Source organism: Neoarius graeffei, chromosome 15 (assembly GCF_027579695.1).
Source record: "Neoarius graeffei isolate fNeoGra1 chromosome 15, fNeoGra1.pri, whole genome shotgun sequence".
NCBI lineage: Eukaryota > Metazoa > Chordata > Actinopteri > Siluriformes > Ariidae > Neoarius > Neoarius graeffei.
The window spans coordinates 58657389-58683321 of NC_083583.1; the positions used below are offsets into that span (position 1 = coordinate 58657389).

Here is a 25933-nt window from a genome sequence, read left to right on the forward strand (position 1 = left end):
ACAGGGAAAAAGAGATCTGACCTTGACCCACTTATCTGGTCCCAAGTTAGGGATGGTGACTGTAAGTTCAGCCTGGTCCAGCAGAACATTCATCTTTGAGCAGCTTGGGTTCTCACTGGTGCAGATGCTAATTGGGATCATCCAGCTGGGGCAGTCCTCACCTAGCGCGCGCGCACACACCAATGAGAACAGAAAGCAAGCATCTATGGCTACATCCACACGACAACGGCAACGAGATTTTTTTCTTTTTAGCGGGTTAAAAAAATAAATAAATAATCGCGTCCACATGGGCAACGGATCAGTAAAATATCAGGTACATATGGCAACGCAACGCTTGCTGAAAATGATGCAATACACATGCCACACCTCTACATGCGCTGTAAGACGGTCCCATCAGAGACACCAGAACAATAGAAGTAGGATGCATGCGCATAAACCCCTTCTTCTACCCGGCATGAAGCACTCACAGGAACAAACACACAACAACAAGAAGATGGCTGCGACTACGTGAGGAAATCGTGCCTTGTGTGTGTACAAATTAGTTTTATTAGTGTGCATAGTTTTATACAACTTAATTTTCTTATTGTGTGTGAACATTTTGAAAAGCATTTTTACATAATTTATATAACTTTATATTGTGTGAACATTTTGAAAAGCAGTCTTATCCAATAAAAAAAGAAATTCAAGAAATGGTTCAGTTACTTGTTTATTTAAAAGAAAAGCTGTATACAAAAGTGAATGCAATGCAGTGGTTCATACAAAACAGTCTGTTGAAGGGTCTTCTGATCCTTTTCTCCTCTGCCTCCATTATGGACCCTTTTCACGTGACGTCACGACAAACGCGGCCGCCATTTTGGACATGTACTACCAGTAGTTTACCACAGCCAGCATTGAGGAACGACAGCAAAGAAAGTGTTTTTCAGCAAGACTTCCATCATGCCACTATATTGTTGTGCACCTGGATGTAGTAGCCATCAACAAACAAGGCAAGGGTTATCATTTTATCGGATCCCGACGGAGAAGATGGATAGCGGCCATAAACAGGAAAGATTGGCAGCCCTCGGCATACCAGCGCTTGTGCAGTGACCACTTTGTTGGAGGTAAGACGAATAAAATTAGCCAGAAAAGGCATTACATTGCTGTTAACATTCTGTGGCGGCGAGTGTGTAACCAAATAGGCTAAAATAACCCATTGTAACCGCTTTGTTCTTCTGTAGTAGCTATTCGCTAACGACATTAGCTGGCGTTGTGTTCCTTTGCTGTTGGTAGACTGTAGGACAGATCAGAGGCAGTGTCCTACAAACAGCGCTTAATTTGAGGGGAAGCAAGCCGGAGCGCGCTCTGGAACCTCGGGCGTTGGCTCCGGCAGCTATTTACACTGGATCCGGTGATCCGACACCTCTTTTGACTATGTAACAAAAAAAAAAAAAAAAAAAACCCAAATAATTAAATAAAAAAAATGCAAGTTTATTTAGTGTTAATGTCTGATTTTGATATCTGTCTTGTTGGTGATTTCTCTCATGAAATGACATCCACAAAATATCTGCAGATGAACTTAATTTGCAGTGTTATTACAAAACATGCCCAGAAGCGCAGCGCCGCGCCCCCCTCCCCCCCTCTTTTTTTTCCGCACCGGAGCCGCTCATCCTCTGCGCTCCGGGACCTCCCACTTTATAAATTAAGCACTGCCTACAAATAAGTGTTCAAACAAGAGTTTTCAGATCAATACCTGTGTATGGCGATGGGTTTTTAACGACATAGGTATAAAGATCATGTGGGCCGAAGTCAGGTAAAGACGAGGGCTTCGTGTACTTCCATATGCCAGTGAACAATCCAGGCGGAAGCAGATAAACGTCGCTCTCTAAGCCTGCTAACCTCAATTTTTGCAAATACCTCTCCCTCTGCTCGCCCTGTAAATGCCCTACGTCGCTGGATAGCGAAGGTGTTTTCTGCATCTCGCTCCTTTTTCTTGTATGTTCTCCGTTTGTCGCCTTCCTCGCATTCAAACCAATTCGAGCTGAAGTCCGCTACATGTCCAGAATGGTGGTTGCATTTACGAAGGTCACGTGACTGAAAAGGGTCTATAATCAGGTAACTGTTGCTTTGTGTGGAAGGCTGTACTTTCTGTTCATCAAAGCAGGTGTAAATTGTCTGTCTGGCAGGTCAGTCAGGTTAATGTGTAAACAAATCCGTTCTACTCATCCAGACGACTTCGCAACAGCGCCGTTGCCAGATTTTTCCCACTCTGGAACCCGTTCTCAAAAAAATATCGTTTTGGGGCACCCAAAACGTCGGTGCCGTGTGGACGCCAGGCCGAAACGATAAATTTTATCAGATTCACCTGAATCCGTTGCCGTGTGGACAGGGCCTATACCTCAGGTCTGCGAACTTATTTTCTACGTTTCCAAAAGAGAGCTTTTTCAGTCCCAGTAAAAATATGTAGGACAACGCTTCCTACAAAGATCGCACATTTAATTAAGACAGAAAGAATCAAAAACATACGGGGGGGAGGAAAAAAAAAAAAAAAAAGATTTTACATGGATCCTACTAACATTACGATACTATTTTAACTGGAAAAAAATTCTTACCATTATGTGGTCCACTAGCACAGAACTTCTTCTGAGAGATCTTCAGCACCCGATCATCTCCTTGCTTTAAAACAGACAATCTGCATTAGAACTTAATTCTCTAAACCAGAAATATGCAAGTTCTTTATGCAACGTTTATTTTTCTTATTTAAAAATAAAAACAAGCAACTGTGTATATCCTTCTAGAAGGATTATTACATTAAACGGTTTTCACAAAGCTTCTAATCCAGCACTGGAGGCGCACCAAACTCAGGCCATATTTTTGTTCTAGTTAAACTGCTAGAATATTTTCCCCTCTTGTTCATTCAGTATCAAGACACTGACTGTACCTGCTCCTGATCCACTACAATAATGGGGAACCCCATCTGTTTAGTCCAAGAGTTCATTACTGCAGCAATGGGCTTCCCACTAGCCTGCTCTAGACAGGCCCACAGGTCCTCTGAAAGAGAGACAGAACGAGGGAATAAGTAGTTATGTGGTTTAAGTAAAGTCTGTTTAAAAGGAATACACTAGGGTTTTTCAAACCTAATACATCCTTCCACAATAGGCATACCGACAGTAGATTTCACTTTTTCCCCCTCAGTAAAAGTGCTGAGAAAGGAACAGAAACCCTGATAATTTGACACACCCCTACAACTGAAGTCTTAAGGCAGTTGCTAAAATCTGTCAATGTGTGTTTAAAAAAAAAAGTATATGAATATATAACGCAAACTCAATACTACAACTATTACTTCAATGGTAATACTCGAGACGGACGTCTGAAACTAATTATGGTAAAAACAAAAACAGCAATTTATGAAAAAGTCTTAAATCTGCAACATTAATTTACAAACATTTGGCTGACAAATTCATTAAAGCATTCTTCAAAAATGTGCTTAACTGCAACAGCTGCCCTTAGGCCTCCATTATAAATAGAATTTATATTCAATGTCTTTTTTTTTTGTTGTTGTTGCTCCTTTGCAGGGAATAATTCAATTATTTTCTATGATAAACACTGACCCATATATTACAGAGTCATAAAATAACAAGATTAAGCTTTAAAAAGTTCTGTAGTATTTTCCTTAAAACAGTAACAGTTCGTGGGGAAAAAGATGACCATGAATAAGAGGGCAGGAGCAGAAATGTTGGATTTATGTCTACCTTCTACAAATCCTAATAAAACACAGTTGCTGCAACACTTTTGTAAAAGCCATCTGCAACATGTACACTCATGTCTTTGCTTACGCGCCTTCAGGTTACACTGACATACTTTACATTTACGATTGTCAAGTTCTCAATTATGACATGTTGGCCTTTAATTAGCTAGCAATGTTCACCAGATCACTCTTTAATGCAAGGTTTAAAAAAAAAAAAAAGTATTTATAGTTTTACAAATTATTATAAAAATACGCACACCAAAAAAAAAAAAAAAAATAAATAAATAAATTATATATATATATATATATATATATATATATATATATATATATATATATATATATATACATACACACACACACACACACACATTTTATACACACACATACCTGTGGATGCATTTTTGTGTTGAAACTTTAAAAGATAATGGTTCATTCCCTTTCTAAAATCCTAGAAGCACAAAAAGAAAAAAGTTAAATCAGACACACAAAGGCCCACTAGTCAAGACCTTTCCTAATTAATGGCCAAGCAATAAATAAGCCAAACTACTGCACTGTTCTAAGGCGTGAAGAGAATGGTTCCCATGCTTGTTTTTTCTTCCTTACCTCATCTCCTATGTAATTGTGCAGCATGCGAATAACAGAGGCACCTTTGCTGTAGGATATGGCGTCGAAGATTTCATCCACTTCTGAGGGATGTCCAACATTAACCTGCCATTTAGGACACAAACACGTTCATATTTCATTAGGCTAAATCCAGACTTCAGTGTGGTAACTGAGCTGCCTCTGTGCAGACAAAAAAAGTTACGCCACTATAAAGCCACAAATAAACAAAACTTCACTCGTTCAACAAGACCTCCTACTGCAAGTAAAACATTATTGAAATTATATTTAAATCGGACTCCCTATTTTACAAATGTCTTTCCCCCATCCCTAGGCAAGAAAGTACAAAGCCTTTTTAAATTCTTATATTTTGTCAGGTGCTGCTTAAAATATCTTTATTTAAAATCAACAACAATTGTATGAATTAGGAGTAGGTATTTCTACATTACCAGGGTGCACTGTGCAGTCAATCCCTAAACACTAGTCACCATGAACAGGCAAATTAAAAGCTGCTTTTACAACATAATTACAGCAATTAGTCATTATAACCCATTGTGATTTAATTAACATTTACTCTTGTGAATTATGTAATAATGCTAGAACAAATCATTAAATAAATAAAATCCAAGTTCTCATTTAGGCATCTATGACCGTTAACCAAGACACTTTCCCTGTGTCTGAAATCACTCACTCGTTCACTACTCCCTACTCAATATATAGGGAATTCTATGTATAGTCAGCTCATTGATAAAATGGGGGGAAAAAAAAAAAACGCTTTCGGATACTAGCCTGTCACGCCATTATTTACATCACTACCGTTGCACAATTAAAACGTCCCAGATCAGCTGGCTGATGGGTTTTCAAAATAATAAATACATGCATGTATTTCTGTGATAAATCCATATTATACTGAGCACATAATTTCCCACATTAATAAATACAAAGTACTTTGTGTCTGGGGGCGGCATGGTGGTGTAGTGGTTAGCGCTGTCGCCTCACAGCAAGAAAGTCCGGGTTCGAGCCCCGTGGCCAGCGAGGGCCTTTCTGTGCGGAGTTTGCATGTTCTCCCCGTGGGTTTCCTCCGGGTGCTCTGGTTTCCCCCACAGTCCAAAGACATGCAGGTTAGGTTAACTGGTGACTCTAAATTGACCGTAGGTGTGAATGTGAATGGTTGTCTGTGTCTATGTGTCAGCCCTGTGATGACCTGGCGACTTGTCCAGGGTGTACCCCGCCTTTCGCCCGTAGTCAGCTGGGATAGGCTCCAGCTTGCCTGCGACCCTGTAGAACAGGATAAAGCGGCTAGAGATGATGATTAGATGAGATGAGACTTTGTGTCTGCTGCATCTTTCAGTGCTTTTAAATCAAGGATGAATACTTTCTTCTTTGCCGCTGCCTTTTATTAAATCAAATCTGAGGCTTTTGATTTCTTTCAGCGCAACCACAATGCATGATGGGATATATTACCTGGCTAGTGACTATCGGTTGTACACTACTTTTCATGGTGCATTGTGGGATACTTTGAGTGCACTACATAGGGTGTAATAATTCTCACTATACATTCACACAGCACTACAAAATGGCGACCTCACTATGTAGTCCACTATATAGTGAGTGGGGAGTGATTTCGGACACAGGGTTTTTATAATATTGTGATAATGCCGCAGATGAAAGTACACTACTGTCAGAGTGGAATTCAGACAGATGTGCTGTGTGGTTTCTAAACAATAACAAAGCTGTAGTTATGGCTATTAAAAGAACAGTACTTAAACATGATAAATATAACCTCTATTGGGTGACTGTTATCAAGAGCATCCAGATCCAGAGCCCTGGTGTAGTCAGCAGTTACAAACTGCGTCCAGATATCATACTCGGGGAAACAGTGATCCACACAGAGGTACTCGATCCATGACGCAAAGCCCTCATTAAGCCAGAGATGGGTCCACCATTCCTGCAGAATAAACCTCCATATTTTTAATACCCTGTCAGAGGTAGTTGCCCCCCCCTTCCCCATCCCTTTCCAAGTCCAAAAAGGATGTACTTGCTTTTGCTACCTTGCTAGCCAGAAGATTAATTGTAATTAATTGGAAATCAACGATTCCGCCCAGTCACGCCCACTGGATTAGAGACGCCCTTTATTTTCTGAAGTTGGAGAAAATTATGCCGCTTTTCCACTACAAACGTGGCTGAGTCGGGCTGAGCCGTGCCGTGCTGAGTTGGGCTGAGCGGGGCTATTGGAGTTGCATTTCGACTACCACCGCGCTGAACCGTGCTGGCTGGAAGTGGGTGGACACATTGGGTGGAGTTAGCGAAAGTGGGTGGACGTCACGTGATGTCGTTAAGCGGCGCAAACAGTGACATCAGTGACCTTTTAAGCGGTAGTCTCACGACCCGGATAGTAAACAATAAACATGGAGGACATGGAGTTGTTAGTGTTGCTGGTCTTGGTGCTGTGGCTTGTTGTCACCGACAACGCGGACAGATACTGGCAAGAGCGTATAGATGAGGCGAGGCGCATAAGGCTTCAGAAATTCTCGTAATTCGTAATTCTCCTTCCGGGTTTGCGGTGTTTACAGATCCCAGCGTGCTCGCGGGGCGTGTGTGGGCATGTGAGGACACTCCTCCTCACCAATCAGTGCACAGGGGAGTGTCTCCTCACGCTCCTAGCCTCATTCAGCTCGGTTTGGCTCGCTTCAGCCCCACTCCAAAACCGTGAGAGTTTTGGGTGCTAAGCAGGGCTGAAGCGAGCTGAGTCGTGCTGTTTTGCGATAGTCGAAACGCGAGCCGTGTCGGGCTGAAGTGAGCTGAAGCGAGCTGAAAAAGGGTAGTGGAAAAGGGCCATTAGACTGTCTTTGACTGGCTGCTCCAGTAAATTTGGGAAATTATGGGGCCCATTCTTTCAATTCGTTATGAGGACAGATCTTTCACTCGCCCCGACTGACACGACTGAGGCAGCTAAGAGAGGTGCCATTACTCTGACTTGGGATGTCTGTTGCTATGTTTATTGCTGTTTACTGTTACCTGACTGATGTGCCTGTCCTTTTTTTTTTTGCTTCCCCCCCCCTTTTTTTGTTGTCTAAAAAGAAAGAATGTATACTTAACTCTTTGTAAATGTTTCAATGCAATTGTATACGTCTGCAAAACCCAATAAACAAAGTTTAAAAGGAAAAAAAAAAAAAGAATAAACCTCCATTAGTAACTGGAAACCAGGCTCATCTACAAGCTAATGTACGCCGACTCACACTAAGAACAAAGGAAACAGTAAATATAAAAATCAGCAGATAGTGTTCAGGCTATTTATTATTATTTTCTTTATTTATTTGTAATCGAGTCTGGAATGCCTTACACAAAGCGCTTTAATTTTATCCAATCTCGTCTAATGTGACATTTTTTTGGTAATTTCTCAGGTTTGTATTTTTTAGATTGTCTGCATTTTTGTTGTGTGTACGAAATTTCTGTGCACTTTGTCTGCTATCCTGCTTGCCATGAATTGCCCCTTTCAAGATGAAAAGCATTTTGAATTGAATCGAACCGAATAGTGCACACTACACACACAATCATTATTACTGAAACAGAAATGGGATTAAATAAATATTTGTAAACCCACAGAACAGATACTTTATTAACACAAACGTGTACTAAGCTTGGTTCTCAGCAGACAGTAACAAAGCTCGTATGAGTTCACCACAGTTTCTGAGGTCACACACTCACCATAGTAACCAAATTCCCAAACCACTGGTGTGCCAGCTCATGCCCTACCACCAGGGCCACCCACTGACGTGAGGACGCACATGAATTCTTTGGGTCAATCAGTAGAGCAGTCTCCCTAAAACACAAAATACGCACTGCAGTTTTTCCCCCTCTGTGGAACATCATCAAGTGATCAAATCACTTACAATGAAAATGCAGATCAGGAAGTTAAAGATTTTTTTTTGGATGCACATACAAGTGTTTACCAAATTTCTATACTAATATGCATTCATTCATTCATAATACCTGTAAGTAACAAGGCCCCAATTTTCCATGGCACCTAAATGGACAAAATAAATAAATAAAATCATGTGCCACATATGTGGAAACGCTGTATAATAAAACACACACAAAAAAAAGACAACTACATACCAGCAGCAAAATCAGCAATTGCTATTAGATCAATTTTAGGCAATGGATAAGGAACGTTAAAGTAGTCTTTGTAGAAAGGTAAGGTCTTAGTAGCCACCTAAAGAGAGAGAGAGAAGATTTCAAGTTAATCAAACATAAAAAGAACACATTGCTAATGCTTAACCATAAAATAACCGTAGCTGGGGCAACAAGCCAAACAGCTGGGCAATAATTAGTTTTTGGGCAACGTTAAATTCCACATATAATTGGAAGTCTTCATACACTGTTGTGTCAGGGCTAATGAAATGCTGCTCTTCTTAAGCTGCTTACCTCTAGTGCAAACTTCCCCTGCTCTGCTTTCCCCACTGGAGTGTACACGCGGACCGTCACACCATCAGAAGACTGGCTCTCCACAAAATCAAACTCGCCAATGACGAACGCCACCAGGTAGGTGGACATGATGGGTGTAGTAGCGAACTTCACTTCCACAAGATTCTCATCCTCTGGGTACGGCTTCCGATCGAGGACATTCTACAGTGCAACATCACAGTTATGACAATAGTGTGCGAGGCCAAAGTGAGAGCTTTTCATCTATACACTGCAAGAATGTGTCCAAAAATAGCTTTAAGCTCCCAGCTATGCCCATCTGCATCTTCCCTCCCTTAACTGCTGTAATTAGGATGTTCTCTGAAAATCAGCTAAAACCAGAGCTACACTGCCATTCTTGCACAACACTGAACTGAGCTACATTATGTAATGTATGAAAAGTGGTCTTCACAAAACTTGTCAAAGCATCCACAAACAAATTTTTAGCAAATAAATAAATAAAATGTCTCTACACGTTCACCCAAATTAAAATAGCTGAATTTCAGATGATGCATAAATAAGCAATTTAGAAACACCTTCCTCATACCTAGCAATTTAATAAACAAGCTCACGTTTGCATACAATTAGACATGGGTGGATTTTAAACACTGCAAGTCATGATTTGTAGTCCCTTTCAGCCATGGGTTTAACAAAGAACAAAACCATAACCACAATTTGTTCATCATTATCTTTAGCCAAGTTAACTAGCTGTCCATTTTCAAATGTAGGTTCTGTAGCTGAAAGTATCCGAGCATAGCTGCATGCGCCAAAATATACACAGTGGACGGACCTGGTTCAACCAGCTGAGGATAATTTCTGTAAATAAACAAAAACTGATACACAGGGGTGATAGCGTTCTGGCGCCGCGCCGGATTTCCAGCGTACCGCGGCGCCGGAAAAAAAAAAAAAAATCTAGTTCGCCCATTATCCTGTGTCATTCTGAGATGCGCAGATAGACAGTAAAGGGAACGCTATCACCCCTGGATACAGAACACGCTTTAAATATTTGTTGTTTTCAAAAGACTTTGCTTTAAATTAAAAAAAAATTGCACCATGTTAAACAGTCATCCAAAGAGAAGTTACCAATTATCTTAGGTTTTAAGTGATATCCTGTAACAGCATCTTGGACACATTATACCTAAACTTAAGCTCAAAATAATTAGCACTCTGCTTTAAGAAGATTTTTCCTCAGTGCGACAGATGACCTGCATGAGGAGAAAGAACACAACTGAGCATCTGTTACATTAAACATTCACAGAGTCCCGAGGCAATGCATTTTCAGGAGGCAGGGTGCAACATAATGTACCATATTCGACAAGGCTACTCGGTCCTTGGGGACAATAAGGGTGATGTCAAAGGTGGCTTTGATAGCTGGCTCATCCCAGGAAGGGAAAGCTCGGCGAGCATCTGTGGCCTGAGAGAGAGAGAGACACACACACACACACAAAATGGTTCACATGTGTTCAAGCTGGAATATTTATGTCAGCAGAAAGTGACAAAAGCTGAAATTAAACAAAAGACAGACACAGTACAGAGTGTGAAGAAGAGCATTAATACCTTCCTTCTACCTTTCTTTCCTCTTTGCCTTTAATCCTAAACCACTCTTCCCTGCTTGTTCAATGGAGATGTAGTTATTCATTACCTATAAAATAGTCCTATAATATACATTAATCAATCGTGTTCAGCAGAATGTGTCTAACTAGTGGTGGGGGGGAACAAAAACAAAACACAGGGTTCTGGCAGGATTCAGTAAGTTAAATTTTAGACCTTTTTTAGACTTAAGACCATTATGAAAAATTTTTTAGACCAACACGAAGCATTACAACCTGCCCTACCCCCGCCCTTCCCAAAAAAAGACAATCGAGTTCAATTCTCAAAACAAAGTCATTTGTATTGGTAAACTGACTATCAGGGATACAAACTGATTGTGTGCTTATTTATGTCATATGGCAACATTAGTACATTATGTCACATAGCAACAAAAGTACAAGACAATAGAGTGATAAAGGGCATTTGTGCAGTAAATGCAGTCTGTAGGGGTTTGGTTTTTTCCCCTAACTGCAACAGAACTCATTTAAACTTTTGATTAGTGGTGTTCTGGTAATAAAACAGCGTTATTGTATAATGCACTGTTGTCAGATGACGACTTTCTTGATTGCTCATGTGAACCCCATGCTGCAAACCACAGCATCGCAGACCTCCACTTGCTGTAGCAACCATTTCAACCATATTAACAGTAAAAATGCATACACATCTTTTAAAACTAATAGTTAAAACATACGTAGTAGCCCCGTAGCACACTTGCTTCCAGTTAAACAGCAAACTCACGCAAGGCGGCAGCGATTTACCAGTGAAATCAAGTCATACCTTGCGAGAGGTATACAAGGGAGACAGCAGGTTTTTAAGCAGTAGCAGAGCAAACAGGGGCCATTTGAGACAGAGGTGTAAAATCATTGCAAAATATGAATGCAAAATTAATAAATACTAAATAATAAAGCCAGGAAAGACACACCATTGGGGAGAGAATAATATATTAAAAAAAAAAAAAAGCACCGTTAGAAAGCTGAATACGCTGACTGGACTCATGCGCTCCATGTTGTCATGGTAACGTTGACGACATGTAATGTGCACGCTAAGATTGTCTACAGCAAGGGTGCCCAAATTCTTCTCTACAATGGGCCAAAAATTAATTCTGTGGGTGGGCCGCAGCCCAAAAAAACGAATGTCCACATTATGTTACCTTACATTTTATTGAAACGTGTCATTTTTATATAGGCTAAGATCATTAAACTCAAATGTAAATGTTTAAAGCAATTAAACACATATTTTGTATATTTATAGTAGGCCGACCTTTATTAATTTCAGAAGATGACAGAACATCCACATGGCTTATTTTAAGAGGTAGAAACATATTTGAAAGGAAAGCAACATTTCAGACTATATTACAAAAAGTGCTTTGGTAGCTTGAACAAGTTGAAAACAGTTGGATAAGGTCGAGGACAACCAAATATACAATTCTATTTAAAAATTAAATAAAATGTGAATTGAGCAATAACACATGCCCTTGTAACACTGTGCCTTTTAAGCCATTTGAAACCAGCTGGATTGCCCAACTTATGAAACCAGAGAGAATTTACTTTAGACTGAATGTGAAATTAGATTGAGTATTAGGTATGGAATTGGACAATGTGAACTGAGCAATATAGAACACAACACAACATTTCCCTCGTGTTGTACCTGAAAGTGTCTCAAGGCCAGCCGGCTCCTGTCACACTTCAAAATCCTCACTGACTCCGCGCAAAAATGCCATCAATTGTGCATAGTCACACATGTCGGTGCTCTCATCGCAAGCAATAGAAAAGGCCGTAAATCTGGATGCTTTACCAACGATTTGTTCTCTGAGATCCTCAGCCATGTCCTCGATGCGGCAGGTAACTGTGTTCCATGATAAACTAATTTGCGAAAAGGCCCGTGTCTGGCTCGGGGACACAGTCTCTGCAGCCACAGTCAGGCAACTTTTAACAAACTCTCCACATGACAAAGATCTCCCAGATTTCGCTATCATTGCGCTGATCTTATAGCTGGCCTTAGTTGCATTTTCTTGAGCAGATGACGGCTGCAGTAACGTGCGTTGTTGGGCACTGAGCCTGGCTAACAGTTCGCTAGCCTTCTGCTTTCTTATTTCACCACTGTATTTCGCAAACTGAGGTAAATGTTTTGTTTCATAATGTCTACGGATGTTGTATTCTTTCAAAACTGCCACTCTCTGTCTACAGATAAGGCACACTGCCGAGGAATCGATTTCCATGAAAAAAAAAAAATCTTGCCAACTATTTTTGAATTTTCTTTTACCCGTGTGCCACTGCCTAACACAGCGCTCCATCGTAACCTCTGCTCCTCGCTTGTGTCATGAGCCTGCTGACAGGCAGAAGAGCCAGCAACTCAACAGCGCCCCCCCCTTGTCCCCCCTTATAAAACTGTGGTCAGAAAGTGAACTGCAGGCAACTCTTCGGAGCCGTTGGGACAGAAATTCCCAGCGGCTGGCACAGACCTGGCACTGACGGGCAGGCACAGATGGGAAAAATGAGGCGGGCCAAAAAAAACGGAACATGGGCCAAACTTGGCCCGCGGGCCTCAAATTGGGCACCCTTGGTCTACAGTGTGAAAGCTCTCCGCGCTAATGTGAGCGGCTATTTAACCAACCGTTCCAGCCCAACACAGCTCCTTTTAGCGATAGTGTGCTTCAGCCTATTGCTCGCAGAACATTCTCGTTTTTCATACTTACGGCGGTGCTTGAAAGTTTGTGAACCCTTTAGAATTTTCTATATTTCTGCATAAATATGACCTAAAACATCATCAGATTTTCACATAAGTCCGAAAAGTAGATAAAGAGAACCCAGTTAAACAAATGAGACAAAAATATTATACTTGGTCATTTATTTATTGAGGAAAATGATCCAATATTACATATCTGTGAGTGGCAAAAGTATGTGAACCTCTTTACTCACTATTATTCGACGCGCTAGTATCCACACTCTTCATCGCACTGCCAACACAACCGCTAACCTTCTCTGACTGCCACAGACTGCATAAACTCGGCGGGGACTTAGAAGGTAGAACTACGGTAGGCGCAGTGGACAAACTGGACCGTTGCATACTTGCCGCGATCATCGGTGATTGAAGTTTTTTAGCAGGCAGACAACAACGCAACTGGGACATTTTTTATTAATGTTTTGCAGGCACTTCTAGGAACGGACTGAACGGATGTAAGAATTTTAGACTTGGATAAATAAAATTTTAGACCTGGGATGAAAATATGTGTATTTTTTAGACATTTTAAGGCCTAAAATTTAACTTTCTGAATTTTAGACTTTTTTAGACCCCGCGGGAACCCTGAAACCCCCCCCCCCCCCCCCCCCCACACACACACACACACAACACCCAAGCCTCCAATAAAACTGCTGGGATAAAACACAAAGAACTGCAAAGCCTGAATGAAAGAAATGAAGATACTTGCTGTGTGCCGACTTACCTCAAACTGTGTGACAGCTGCATAGCGGGTTTCTCCTGACGGAGTTGTATATTTACTTCTGTAGAAACCTTTCATTTTGTCATTTAACTCTCCAACAAAGTCAATCTTCAACATACCAGACCCTAAAAACATGCAGAAAAAAAAAAAATCAAACTCACATTATCCCGAATCAACACATATACTGGTTGGTGTTTTTTAAGTTAGTTAGACCATCCTTGACTTGCAAGTAACATCAAAGCAAAATAGAAACCCAGATGTTGACCATGTTGGTGGAGATACAAATGCGGGGTCAAGTGACATTCCATACAAAAGTCACGTGTGCACAACTCTGTTTTTCCACTGCTTTAAGCGTTCTTTTAGCTATGCCATATCTTTGTGCTGTATATGGTTGTGGTCACAACAGTACTCTTGATCGTGGGACGTTCCAATTTTTTAGAATTCCGTCCGCGATTCGGAAAGAGGCCGAGGAAACACAGAGGCTTAGTACAAAGAGGACACAAGAGGATCAGGACACTTTGTCCAATGACAATTTCACCCAAAGCCTTTTTCATTTGCACTATCAGTGTGGCAGCGGGGGCGTGGTCAAGCGCCGGTCTGTGACAGGAGGGCGGAGTCAGGGAAGGTAAGTGGCAGAATCACTACACCTGAGAGCAATTAACCTGTGTTTGTGTGTCTTCCCAGTGACCGCGCCCTACTTAAGGAGGGAGAGCGAGAGCAGAGGGGCTCTTCCGGAACCAGACACAGTGTGTGTGTGTGTGTCTGCAAAATAGATAGTTGTTATACTGAAAAGTGTGGCAATAAAACGCCCTGTCAAACCTGATCTCTGTCCTGCCGTCCTCTGTGCTCCGCCCACCCACACTGAACCGCTACAATCAGTTATTTTATATTTCAGGTATTCGTGAACAAAAGCGCCACGAGAGCGCTGCTCCGCGCCTAAAGATTTAACATGATCCAGCTGGCTTTAAAAATGTATAATTCTGCCAACGCAGCTCACAGTGAAGCCAAATTTTACAGGCACTTCCCTCTAAGCCTCCCCCTTTGAAAGAGCATGGTCTCGGGCTGGTAGGACTGCGCCTCGGCCCGGGATTCGCGAATGAAGCCCCTGCGAGAGCACTGCTCCGCACCTAAAGATTTAACATGATCCAGTCGGCTTTAAAAATTAATAACTCGGCCAGGAGAGCTCGTAGCGAAGCCAAATTTTACAGGTGCCTCCCCCTTCGAAAGGGCCTGGTCTCGGGTCAGTAGGACCGCACCTCGGCCTGGTATTCGCGAATGAAGCCCCTTGCGAGAGCACTGTTCCACGACTGAAGATTTAATATGATCCAGCCAGAAACAGACATGCAAGTGAGCAACCTGCAATGACAAGGGAGTTAACTCGTCCCAGGGTCAGCAAGCGGCATGGGCCGATGTGGTTACCCCCCTTAGTACGCCCTTTAGTGTCAAAGCGCACGTACCATGGCACTCATTTGCTTTACAAAAACGTGTTTTGCTTTGGTCAAATTCCATTGAGACTTCCTCCTTTTTTTCTGAACAAATACCTGAAATATAAAATAGTGTGTATGAAAAAGGCTTCAGACGAAACGACCTGTATTTGTACTCGATGGTTGGTAGAAGCATCTCATCTTCAGAAAAGTCTGACTTTTTTTTTAAAATAAGAATATGGGTCAAAACCACACACATCCATCTTCTCTTTGTATCGAATCCTTGCTCAATCGTTCAAATCGTGGTAATACTGAGAAAACTCAGCATTGTTTACAGACACGCTTTCAGCGGCTGTCATCCTAGTTGCTTTGTACGGTATATCCACCGTCATGGCGGACGCTTATGATGTAGCACGTTTTGATCACGTGGTTGCAAGTCATCTATACAAAGACTGAGACGGGAACAAGTTTATTGTGAGTTAACACAATGGAACAACAATAGCGTTTGACAGAAAGCTGATTAGCCATCTTCTCAACTGTGGAAAGAACACGACTATAGCAACCGATTACATAGTGACTGTTAGCAGGACTATAACAGAGCCTCATTCACAGAGGGGTGCTGCAGTGTTTACCTTTCTGAAGGGCACAGTGGAAGGACAAAGTCACTTTCTCATCCTCATTCTCATAGTTAAATCCTGTAGCACTGATTTCTAAATGCAAACAAGGAAACAAATACATTAGCTAGATAGTATTACAATGCTGGTATTAAAATGGCATGGAAATGCACGGAGGCCACACAAAACCGAAGCCTGAGGTTGTGGCTGAACACAGAGCCGTGTTTGTCTAGAAATTCTAACTTGACTCTGTGCACATGTCATAGAGGTGCGTGCCTCTTCTTGTGACATGATAGAGGACTAGCTCTGGCAAAAATGAATACAAAAGTGTCATTATATCAAGACAAACCATAAAAACAATTATTTTGTATACATCTTTATTCTAGTTTTATTTGTCTTGTTAATTCCTCAGTTACTTATGTTTTTCTACTTTTTATTGCTACTTATTTTGTCGAACATTTTATTTTTACACAAATTTGCTACACACCTGTGTAGTAATCATCATTATCCTCTCCAAATAACGTTTTTTTTTTTAAATAACAGCACATCCTGTTGAACATTTTGCCTATGAGCTGTGGTGCATCACAAGTAAATGATTATTTCATTTAGATTAGAATCATCTGAAAATACACAATTAAAATAATCTGACTCAAAAATCTCTCCACAGTCAATTAGAACCTTGATGGATGCACGTGTGTGACGGAGTGGGCGAACGTGCTTAGTGCAGCATCGTGGCACGTCATACCACCATGGATTTCATTGTGTTTAAAACATACAAAACAACATGAAGCGGTTTGTTCTAGAATAGTGAACAAACAGTATGGATTATTTTCCTCCTCCGGCTGTCGAGTCTGCATGTCCATCGGGCAGCTATGAATAAATGTCTAATGGTCCAGACGTGAAATTTGCTTGTCCCAGGTAGGGACATTTCTGCACAGCAGCAGACAAATCCTCCCTTCTTGCAAAATGATGCGTGTATTATGTAAGGAATACCACGATAATCCATGCGATTGTATACAAATAATGCACACTGTATTTCAAATTCAGTTTATAGCTAGAATTAATGTTTTGAAACATCTGAGAGACAAGTTAGTTCCTGTTCTCACTTGTATTACAGCTGCAAGAAACATTTAACCCCTCATCAGCGCCTCTATCAGTCAGGTCTCTCTCCTTCCCCCTCCCATAATTAGGCGTCTCCCTCTAAATAAACAAACAAAAGACTTATTTTACCAAGAAACTGAAGTGTGTTAACTCTTCTGTCCTGAAGACTTTCCTGTGTTGCAAAACTTTGCACAGCACTGTCACAAAGCGCTTCCAAGCAGAAACTCCTTTCAAAATGCCACCACAGCAACATTTTATCAAGTTAAGCAACACATTTTAAAAATCCATTTTTTTAATATTATTAGCCTTACAACTCCAAATCAGAAAAAGTATCCAAAAACCAGAGCTTCGTTTTCACCTACTGGTAGCGTAACTAACAGGGCTTGACATTAATGCTTGTCCGCTTGTCCAGGACAAGTGATACTTTATGTCGGACAAGTTCATCGTCTCAGTTACTTGTCTGATCGGACAAGTGCCAAAATACGCCGATATTCGGGTTACATATCAAATTTATCAGTTTATTTACATGATTTCCGAAGCATCTCACTCGACATATTGTTTTGATGAATCGCTGGATGTTTCTATTCGGAAAGAGCGATATGCGCATGCACAATATTCCACTTGCGAAACCGGCCAATACCACTTCGTGTATTTGAGCTGAAAAGTAAACGGTCATTTATGATTGGTTTTAATCGTGTCATACACATGGATTTGTTGACATTTCTGTTGGCGGGATCATTATTCAGCTGTATATTTACGTTATGTGGTAATTTCCAAATCTTTGAATTGTTGTTGATGGTGTTCATTATATAGCCGAGTGCTGGTGGCGGGGAATGTGCACCTGCATACGTGTGGATTGACAGGGAGTGAGGTAGGAGTGGGGAAAGTTATCTATGAAATACCAAGCTGTCAAATGGCTGCTAATTAGGTTACCGGCTGTATTAATTAACTAATTAGTAATGGGAGTTTGGGGATTTGAAACATAGGGCTCTATAATTTAGATATAATTATGGATTATTTGAAATTATCTTTTTTTGACCATTAAATACCATACAGGAGCCACACTGAATAATTAGACAACAACAATTAATCAGTGGAGGATATATATTCAAAGTTAATAATTTCATCTCATTATCTCTAGCCGCTTTATCCTGTTCTACAGGGTCGCAGGCAAGCTGGAGCCTATCCCAGCTGACTACGGGCGAAAGGCGGGGTACACCCTGGACAAGTTGCCAGGTCATCACAGGGCTGACACATAGACACAGACAACCATTCACACTCACATTCACACCTACGGTCAATTTAGAGTCACCAGTTAACCTAACCTGCATGTCTTTGGACTGTGGGGGAAACCGGAGCACCCGGAGGAAACCCACGCGGACACGGGGAGAACATGCAAACTCCGCACAGAAAGGCCCTCGCCGGCCACGGGGCTCAAACCCGGACCTTCTTGCTGTGAGGCGACAGCGCTAACCACTACACCACCGTGCTGCCCAGTTAATAATTTAAAAATGAAAATATATATAATTTCAATTTTCTGGTTTTTAATTTATTCATGAGAAATTGATGATTGATGGAGTCCAATTTTTTTCTTTGGACAAGTCAACTTCACATTTGGACAAGTAAATTTCCTTTCAACTTGCCTGACAGGACAAGTGGTTTCAAAAGTTAATGTAGAGCCCTGAACTAAGGACCTGCACTGGCCAAATGCCTGGCCGATTCGACCATCCAGTCACACTATGATTTTTACTGGCAACAAAACATATGACTCAGACTTCTTTTAAGAAATGTGAATCTCACGCTGTTAAATAACGCATACGCAGTACTGACACAGATACTTGTAAACAACGGCTGTTGTCATAGTAACACGATTCTTGTCAAAAAAGATCGCTTTTATTCACTCACAAAAGCAAAGTACGTCACATAAAAATTTTTACATTTTGGAAAAGAAAGACTCAGAAGCTAGCAATGAAGCGTTTATAGGCGGCAAAATCGCCGGCAATGATTGACAGGGCAGGGCAGACTAGGCCATTCCTGGATACTGATTTTGCATCAAATCATAATCACCTCTTTCATAATCACCTGCTTCAAATGACATCATCATTTGATTGTTTCACCTCATTACCCTGCCACAACTTTTTATGCAATGTGTTGCAGGCCTGAAACGCAGGAACTGATGTACATTAACAAAGGAAATGAAGTTGACCAGACAAAATATAAAAATCTCACAGGTTCATACTGTATTTCATTGTAGACAAATTTAGAAGTCGCTGTGTTTTAATCTGCTGTCCAAACTTTTTCTGACTTGGGGCTGTAGATTATGTGGACTGTCTGCCATACAAGTCCCTGTGCAATAGCGGTTACTACAGCATCAAGATCGTATTAGTATTGCATTAATATTAACCTACTGTACATGTTACAGCTGGAAATACAGTCTGAGCCATGCTGTTATACAAAAATATGCAGCTTCTGGCTAATCAAATTAGAGAATTTGAATCATACTGTGGTACAACACGCATTTGATTTACAAATAAAATATATAAAAATGGTAGCCCTAAGGATGAGAAATGCCTGTTACTGTTTGATTTTTTTTTTTTTATTGCATTTCTAAAACACTGGACCCTACTGATGCATTTATGCTTGTAATGATTCTGGTTTAAGGTTGTTGTTTATTTAAAAACAGCACAGCAGCACTTTAAATACCGGGACCACTGCACTCACTTGAGTCTGTGAACCTTTACACCCTTAACATATAAAGAAAACACTTAACAAGGTCATGCACACACACACACACACACACACACACACACACACTGACTGCAGCAGCTGTAATAAAAATTCCACACTTACCTTCCCCTCCTTCTGGTACAAAAGATGCAGTGATTATGTCTATATCAGCACAGTTCATTACAATTTGATTTGTCCCTTGTGTAACCTGAAAATAATTAAAAAGAAAAAGTTAAATGTAGTATTAAACACTAAAGTATACACACAAACACAAAGCTAATGCAAGACATCTTCAGTCACTGAAAACTAGTTTCCCCCCACAGGCCATGGCTGCTCTGTATTTCACCAGAACGAAGGGAACGCAGTTCTTCTGCCAAAATCACGTGGCATATTGCTGACATCTGTTCCATCTATACACATATCTGAATGTGCATTGCTGTTTTACTCGGTAGCAGATTTGAACCCGCAAAGAGATTGCAACATGAATTTTCTGCATGAGAACTGAAGTGAGTTAGGCTACGTTCACACTGCAGGCTGAAGTGACTCAAATCCGATCTTTTCGCCCATATGTGACCTGTATCCGATCTTTTATTGACAATATGAACGACACAGATCTGATTTTTTCAAATCCGACCCAGGCCGTTTGGATATGTGGTCCTAATTCCGATCCCTATCCGCTCTTTTCATATGCGACTTCAGTCTGAACCGCCAGGTCGCATTCATCCGACTTACACGTCATCAGCAAGCCACAAACGTCACTATTCTGCGCTGAAGTAGGCGGCGGGTCTCTCAAAAAAAGTTACAACAACATGGCGCATAATCACGGGCGCAGATAGAGGGTGGGACGGGTGGGATTCGTCCCACCCAGATTTAAATTCACTTCGTTCGGTCCCCCCCACTTATAGGGAGGAAAAAACGTCTATGCTGTCTTTCTTTGCATAAGGCAAACCTCACGGAAAAATCAAAAGACTAATTACCATTCGGTTTATTGAGGTGCACAGCAGTGTATACATAGTTGCAACAACTCACAAAAAACAAAAAGACTGATATTCGGTTGGTTGAGCTGCGCAGACTGCACAGGTTGCGAGCTCGAGCTTGGTTGCTATGGTAACCCATAACAAGTTTGACAGGCATATCGGGGTTGGTTTGCTGGCAGCTTTGTCCCCCCAGTTCAAAAAACGTATCTGCGCCCCTGCGCATGACATCAATGCGAGGGACGCTTCGGGCTGTGAAGGTTCTGAATCTTCTCAATGGAAGGACGCAGAGGTTAGGGAGCTGATTTCCATTTGGGGGGATGCAGCTATTCAAGCTAGATTGGATGGGTCATACCGCAACCGGGCGGTTTTACTTCCGTAAACACTGGCCATGCTCACTGCGTGTGACGTCGTCGTATCCTGCAATGCGCATGCGGAACACTTTTAGGTTGCTTTTCGTTCATACTGAGGATCACATACAAGTCGCATATATTTGTTAATGTGAATGACCTCACAAAAAAATCGGATTTCACAAAAAAATCGGAATTGAGCATTAAGCCTTGCAGTGTGAACGTAGCGTTAAAGACCCTGGTAACAGAGCTGGTTAGGTAATTGTGGTGCCATTATAATAAACCAAAATTTAAAGTTAGTTATTTTGCCAACATTAGAATCCCTCTTTACAGTTCATTTCTTCATAAGCCCCATTATGCAAAAACACTGGCATGAAATTGGATATATTCGTCCCTCAGGCCTGAAAGACGCTTGTACTTAGAGAAACAAATTGATATATCCAAACCCACATAACCTACCTACTGTAGGTGAGAATGGATTCTATTTTTTAGTCTTTAAAGGCAATTTATCACACTAGACAAGAGTTGATTTTTTTTTTTTGCCGCCTGAAAACAATGACCGTGGTCTTGGATGAGGTGAGGCAGGAGTCAATCAAGCTAGTGACAATCATGACAATCAGTACGTTTACATGCAAGTCCAAATCGAGCTGCTGTTGGTAATCGAGCAAAGGGTCCCAGCAGGGGTGCCAGAGAAATCCAATCCTACATGCACAAGTGAAATCGGGCTATTGTGTAAGGTGCATTGTGCACCCGAGCCACACGTGGCGCTACACGCCCCATCATGTTGGTACACTTCCGGTTGTCGTCAGGAAGAAGAGCTATAGTGTTGCCAGATACTGCTGACGTATTCCAGCCCAAAACATGTTCAAATCCGCGAAAATGCACTTAAAACCCCCAATCTGGCAACACTGGCAGTTCCGTGTTCAAGCTGTTAGGCTTGCTCTAACAGACTGCATGGCTACAAACTGTCCGGCGCAGACCACTGTTTTGTAAGACAACTTATTTTGCACAATAATATTTTTCTAAAGTCCATTTTTTGCTTACAAAAAAAATATATAAATTTTTTTGCTTACAATTTAACTTATGTCTTAATAAACACACAAAAAGTTCAATTGTTTTGCTTTTATTGACATTCTTCAGATGTTGGACATACATTTTTATATATATATATATATATATATATATATATATATATATATATATATATATATATATATATATATATACACACACACACAAACAAATGACTTGTTTATGTACACAATTCACAGCTATGCAACAGCTGTACAGATGTATTTGGTGATACAGTAAGTGAGCTAAATTTTAACAGTGCAAACGATGGCACAAAAAGAAAAGATTCATGCCGTTGTCATGAGTCGTTGTCATGCCGACCGAGGCTGTTGTGTTTCCCTTGTGGTCTTGTCACTCGTCACTTCCGGAAGGGGCAGTGCTGAAGTAAGTAGCTCGAATACGTAGCTCAATAGGGTTTACATGCACTAAGTAGCTCGGCAGAAATCGCATAATCTAGGTCGCGTAGCTCGATTCCGAGAAATCAAGTTCGGTTCAATTTCAGCCGATTTAAGGTGTATACATGGCACTTTGAACTTCGATTTCAGTCGAGCAACGGCAGAAATTCGATTCTCTCTATGTGCATGTAAACGCACTGAATGATTGACAATGTGACAATCAAGCTAGTCATGCCTGGATGTGACTCGGACACACAGTAAGAAACCTGTATGTGACTGAGAACAAGTGGTGCACTCAGGCTGTCTGAAGGGTCACGCTTTGCGGCATTATGAAGATCGCGTTAATCTCACAGCACAGAGGCCACACTGAGCTCAACAAGGGAAATTTCACAATGGGGTTGAGACGCAAAGCAGCTTTTGTAGGCCATTGTGGTGGCCTACAAAAAAAAAAAAAAAAAAAGCTGAGATACGACAAACCATCTTATCCTAAATAAAGACCCAGAAATCACAGATCAATGCCACACTAATGGGCTTCACCTACTTGTGGAAAACATTCTCCCATCACACAATCATGCAGCTGTCAGTACGGAGTAAAAATAGAAAGCACAACAAAACAGAAAAAGACAGGAGTGTGGAGCTATGACAGAACCACAGTTTGTTCTCTGAGCTACACTTGATGACGTTAAACACTCATGATTGTTTAACATTAAGTTGAATTTGATCCAAATTACAGAAGCTGTGACAAAAATCCAAATAGGCACTCATTGGTGGATGTCAAAATCTTTGGTAGTGCTGCCTCAGCAAAAAAAAAAAACCCTGTCTGATTAACTCCATTAACAGTTGTTCAGTTTGTCATTTAACATCCCTATGAAATGGTGATGAGAGTCCATATCTTGACAAAGTTGCATTTTGAAATAGCATATCTCCGGGGGGAGGCTCCCCACGCCCATACCACACGAAAAGAACAGGATTGGGCAGTATGACAATATAATATCGATATCATGATTTAAATTTATCATGATACACTGAAATATTGTAGGGATTGTGATATTTTTCAAACTTAATAGCAGTGACATACTGACTGGAAGCAGCCGATCTGCTTTTGTACTGAACCTTAAAACTGTTTTTCAGCCAATGATTGTAAAATATAGTTTAAAATATTGTTTCAAATAATTTATTAAAAGGATTAGTTGTTTTTTTGTTTTTAAAAGTGAGTTTACTTTTGGGCAGCACAGTGGTGTAGTGGTTAGCGTTGTCGCCTCACAGCAAGAAGGTCCGAGTTCGAGCCCCGTGGCCGGTGAGGGCCTTTCTGTGCAGAGTTTGCATGTTGACCGCATGGGTTTCCTCCGGGTGCTCCGGTTTCCCCCACAGTCCAAAGACATGCAGGTTAGGTTAACTGGTGACTCTAAATTGACCGTAGGTGTGAATGTGAGTGTGAATGGTTGTCTGTGTCTATTGCCGCTTTTCCACTACCAACGCGGCTGAGTTGGGCTGAGCCGTGCCGTGCTGAGTTGGGCTGAGTCGAGCTGAGCGGGGCTGTTGGAGTTGCATTTCAACTACAACTGCGCTGAACCGTGCTGGCTGGAAGTGGGTGGACACATTGGGTGGAGTTAGCGAAAGTGGGTGGACGTCACGTGATGTCGTTAAGCGGCGCAAACAGTGACCTTTTAAGCGGTAGTCTCACGACCCGGATAGTAAACAATAAACATGGAGTCGTTAGTGTTGCTGGTCTTGGTGCTGTGGCTTGTTGTCACCGACAACGCCAACAGATACTGGCAAGATGAGGCGAGGCGCATAAGGCTTCAGAAATTCTCGTAATTCTTCTTCTTCCAGGTTTACGGTGTTTACAGAGCCCAGCGTGCTCGCGGGGCGTGTGTGGACACTCCTCCTCACCAATCAGTGCACAGGGGAGTGTCTCCTCACGCCCCTAGCCCCACTCGGCTCGGTTTGGCTCGCTTCAGCCCCACTCCAAAACCGTGCGAGTTTTGGGTGTTAAGCAGGGCTGAAGCGAGCTGAGTCGTGCTGTTCTGAGGTAGTCGAAACGCGAGCCGTGTCGGGCTGAAGTGAGCTGAAGCGAGCTGAAAAAGGGTAGTGGAAAAGGGCCATATGTGTCAGCCCTGTGATGACCTGGCGACTTGTCCAGGGTGTACCCCGCCTTTCGTCCGTAGTCAGCTGGGATAGGCTCCAGCTTGCCTGTGACCCTGTAGAACAGGATAAAGCGGCTAGAGATAATGAGATGAGAGTTTACTTTTGTAGACAGTATTTTTTTTTAAAGAAAACACTCCCGTTTTGCTGTATTTCAGTTATCAAAACTAAATATCGGATACATATTGTATTGTAAACATTGAGTATAAGGATATGACTGAGTCATATTCATATTGATTCATTTAAGATGGCAGCCTCGGCACTGCACTCTCTAGGATTATTTATTTACTTACTTAAAATTCTGTGTTCCCAGCAACTCAAACCCAAATCACTTACACCAGAGAAGAACTACTTAACATCAGGCAGTTCACGCCAGATGACTTTTCACCTAACTTCATGAACATGGGAAGTTTTCTTAAGGAAATTTTAGTTTAATTTTAACAGAGCTCTATGGGACATGGAGGAGACGCAGAAGGGGTAAGTGGGCTGGTGTGCTCATGAAACTCCGCATGCGAGGTTTTAGAACTCCACTTCCATCAATCCACCTTGCGAATATTCGCTCCTTGCCCAACAAAATGGATGTGCTGCTTCTTCTCAGTGGAATAAACAAGGACTTTGCATGTTCTGCTGCCCTCCGTTTCACGGAGACCTGGCTTAGTGACTCAATCCCCAACAGTGGTCTACTGCTCCCGGGTTTTCACTTATACGAAGCGGATTGTCTAGCAGAGCTATTGGGGGGAAAAGAGAGGCAGTGGAATTTGCTTCTACATAAACGAAGGTTGGTGTACAGATGTCACAGTGCTTAGTAAATACTGCAACCTGAATTTGGAGTTACTGTTCCTAAACTACAAGCCATTTTATTCACCATGGGAGTTTTCTCCCTTCATCCTGGTTGGTGTTTACATCCCACCCCAGGCCAGCATGGGTGCAAACCCTGGCTGATCAGTTAGCTAGCTGGAAACAAACCAACAAAACAAAAACACACACAAAAAAAAAAACCACACACACAAAAAATTTGGGGGGGGGGGGGGGGGCAGATGCACTTTTCATAATTCTTGGGGACTTTAACAGGGCAAAATTAAATCTGCAACTGCCAAAATATATACAGCATATTAATTGTCCCACCAGAGATAATAGCATCCTGAATCACTGCTACACAACTCTAAAGAATGCATATTGTGCTGTTCCCAGTGCAGCTTTGGGGCTCTCTGATCACTGCTTAGTCAGTCAATCTCATTCCAACCTACAGGCAGAAATTAAAAATCTGCAAAATCTGTGAAGAAATGAACCCGCGAGGCAAAACACGAACTGC

At 41.6% G+C, this 25933-nt stretch overlaps 1 protein-coding gene across 1 annotated transcript in view; it reads right to left on the bottom strand.

Moving 5' to 3' along the window:
- npepps (aminopeptidase puromycin sensitive) overlaps window positions 1–25933 on the bottom strand; it is a 44457-nt gene that overhangs the window by 8369 nt on the left and 10155 nt on the right. The window contains exons 2-15 of the mRNA XM_060941724.1: window positions 19810–19894; window positions 15877–15954; window positions 13824–13945; window positions 10098–10205; window positions 8756–8956; window positions 8447–8543; window positions 8321–8354; window positions 8036–8150; window positions 6111–6275; window positions 4331–4435; window positions 4115–4175; window positions 2918–3027; window positions 2589–2652; window positions 22–161 (exon numbers count right to left, since the gene is read on the bottom strand). Coding sequence (XP_060797707.1) covers window positions 22–161; window positions 2589–2652; window positions 2918–3027; window positions 4115–4175; window positions 4331–4435; window positions 6111–6275; window positions 8036–8150; window positions 8321–8354; window positions 8447–8543; window positions 8756–8956; window positions 10098–10205; window positions 13824–13945; window positions 15877–15954; window positions 19810–19894 — 1485 coding nt within the window. The remainder of the gene's footprint in view (window positions 1–21; window positions 162–2588; window positions 2653–2917; window positions 3028–4114; window positions 4176–4330; window positions 4436–6110; window positions 6276–8035; window positions 8151–8320; window positions 8355–8446; window positions 8544–8755; window positions 8957–10097; window positions 10206–13823; window positions 13946–15876; window positions 15955–19809; window positions 19895–25933) is intronic.